Source organism: Trypanosoma conorhini (assembly GCF_003719485.1).
Source record: "Trypanosoma conorhini strain 025E chromosome Unknown Tco_14.4_contig_01513, whole genome shotgun sequence".
In the NCBI taxonomy this organism is placed as follows: Eukaryota; Euglenozoa; class Kinetoplastea; order Trypanosomatida; family Trypanosomatidae; genus Trypanosoma; species Trypanosoma conorhini.
The window spans coordinates 1-2,153 of NW_021705608.1; the positions used below are offsets into that span (position 1 = coordinate 1).

The following is a 2,153-nucleotide window of genomic DNA, read 5'->3' on the forward strand; positions in this document are numbered from 1 at the left end:
GCAAAAAGATAGGCACAGGCACACGACCCCACGCAGCCACATTCAGCAATAGGGAGAGAGAGGGCAGCAGCAGCCCACACGGTGCGGGGCACACGCAGTAGGCGGCGCACGCCACACCTCAGCTTCCCGCTGAATGGGTGCACCCAAACCAACACAAACAGAAATAAACTAAAAACAAACCCTGTAAAGTGAAGCCGAAGCGTGGGGGCGCATCCACCGAGCAGTGGGGACGCGCAGCGACACGTGGGACGACCAGCACACACACACACACACTCTCTGCTCCCGCACAGCCCAATCCAGGAAGGAAGAGAGGAAGAGAGAGAGGTCGCCCACTGAAAGCAATGAAAACAAAACAAAAAAACTAAAAAAATGATAAAAACAGTTACGGTGCTGTACCCATGCGGCCAAGCTGGACGGCAGCGGCTCGTCGGGGGCAAAAGAAAAAAAAGGAAGACCGACGGGCCTGCATGAGTGGAGTTGTGGATATATACGAGCACATTATGTGTGTGTGCCTCGTGGGGTGCGGCGAGAGAGTCCGTGCTGGGGCACACAGAGATAAACAAAGAAACAGAGAAGGACGAGCTGTGTGCACGGCCCCCTCTCACTCACTCAGTTCCTCACGCGGCCAGCATCGCAGCGGCAGCCGCACACGCAAGCAGAAGAAACAGCGCAAGAAGGGAGGCGGAGTGCGAGGCCGCGGTGCTGCTGCCGTCGCTGTCGCCGGGCGCCGCCTTCGCTGCACTCGTCACGTTGGTGGTGGCCACCGCTTGAGCAGCCGTCCCCGCTGCCGGCTGAGTGGCTTCTCCTCTCTCACCACTCGTTTCTGTTTCCTCTTGGGAAGCAGGCACTGCGGACTGCTCCTTTTGTTCTGGCTGGCCAGCCTCGGTTGCCGCCACGGAACTCTCCGGCTGCGGCTGCGCTGCGGGGCTGCTGCCGCTGTCACCGCCAGTCGTAGTCGCGTTGTTCCTTGCATCAGTGGCGGTGGACTCTACTGCTGGCGTCGGTTCATTTGCAGTACCCGCCGCTGCACTTGCGGCAGCAACCTCCCGTTGCCCGTCTGGATTCCATGCAGCATCGGAATCCGTGGCGTCTTTGGTTTCCTGCTCAGTGGGTTTTCCACCCTGGCCGCCCGCACCTTCGCGGCTTGCCGGTGGAGAGAGTTGCGTTGTTTCCCGCCCTTCTCCATCTGCTGCATTACTTGTGACATCCGGTAGAGTTGCTGCTTCTCTGCCGCTAAGTTGCGTGCTGGCACCCTGCTCACCACGGTACTCCTGCGCCTGAGACTGTGAGAGATCGTTCTTCGAGTCCGTCAATGAAGCCGCTGCGCCTGGTGTTGTTTGTGTTGCCCCCGGGCCACTCTGCGTCTCTCCCTCACGTTGCTGCTGGCTGAGATCTGCGGTGCCTGCCACTTTCTTCAGCTCCCCGTCCGCCCCTGCGCTGGTTCCTTCACTGACGTCAACTGACGTTAAATGGTCTCCCTGCGCCTCTGAGGCGCCAGGTGTTGCTGGAACCGCCGCCGAATGCCCGCTGCTGCCCGCCGTTGGCGCCTGCGGGCCCTTTTCCTCGGGGCCGGTGGCACCTCCACCGCCGCCAGGGCCCGGCGACGGCAGCAACGCACCGTCGGTACGGCCCGCCGCCTCTCCCTGGCCTCCCACGACAACTCCATTCTCCATCTGCGGAGGGGAACTTTGTTCGTTTTGCAGCGTTGTCTTTTTCGTACCTTCCTTAGGGGCCCCAAGACTAGCGCAGTACGGACTCACCTCTTTCGCAGTTTTATTCAACAACCTCCTTCCATCTTCATCGCACAGGTGGTCCCACGCCCAGCCCCCGCCGGCGGCGCAGCACAGCGCGCAGAGGGCACACACCAACAGCGCACGGCCAGCCATCGTCGCTCCTCCCACCGCAGCACACACACACACACACACACACACACACACACACACGCACAGAGTCTAGCGGAGGGGCGGAGAGAAAGAAAAGAGGAGGAAGGGCGAGGGTGAGACAGACACACACAAACACAAACACACATCAGCACGCCCGCGACAAGTGGGTGAGTGTATACAACCAACACACACACAAACAGAGAAAGCAGGAACGGTCGAGGCATTGCCGTCCCGCTAGGGAAGAAAAGCAGAAGCAACGACAGAAGAGGG

At 60.4% G+C, this 2,153-nt stretch overlaps 1 protein-coding gene across 1 annotated transcript, besides 2 other annotated features; it reads right to left on the minus strand.

Moving 5' to 3' along the window:
* Window positions 1-617: 617 nt before the first annotated feature.
* Tco025E_10173 (mucin-associated surface protein (MASP)) lies at window positions 618-1,886 on the minus strand (the record flags this gene model as incomplete). The annotated part of the gene is made up of 1 exon (XM_029376958.1): window positions 618-1,886. One exon carries the CDS (start codon window positions 1,884-1,886, stop codon window positions 618-620), a length of 1,269 nt encoding a protein of 422 aa, XP_029222930.1.
* A 20-nt stretch (window positions 1,887-1,906) lies between these two features.
* Window positions 1,907-1,948: a microsatellite.
* Window positions 1,949-2,001: 53 nt separating this feature from the next.
* Window positions 2,002-2,028: a microsatellite.
* The last annotated feature ends 125 nt before the right edge of the window (window positions 2,029-2,153 follow it).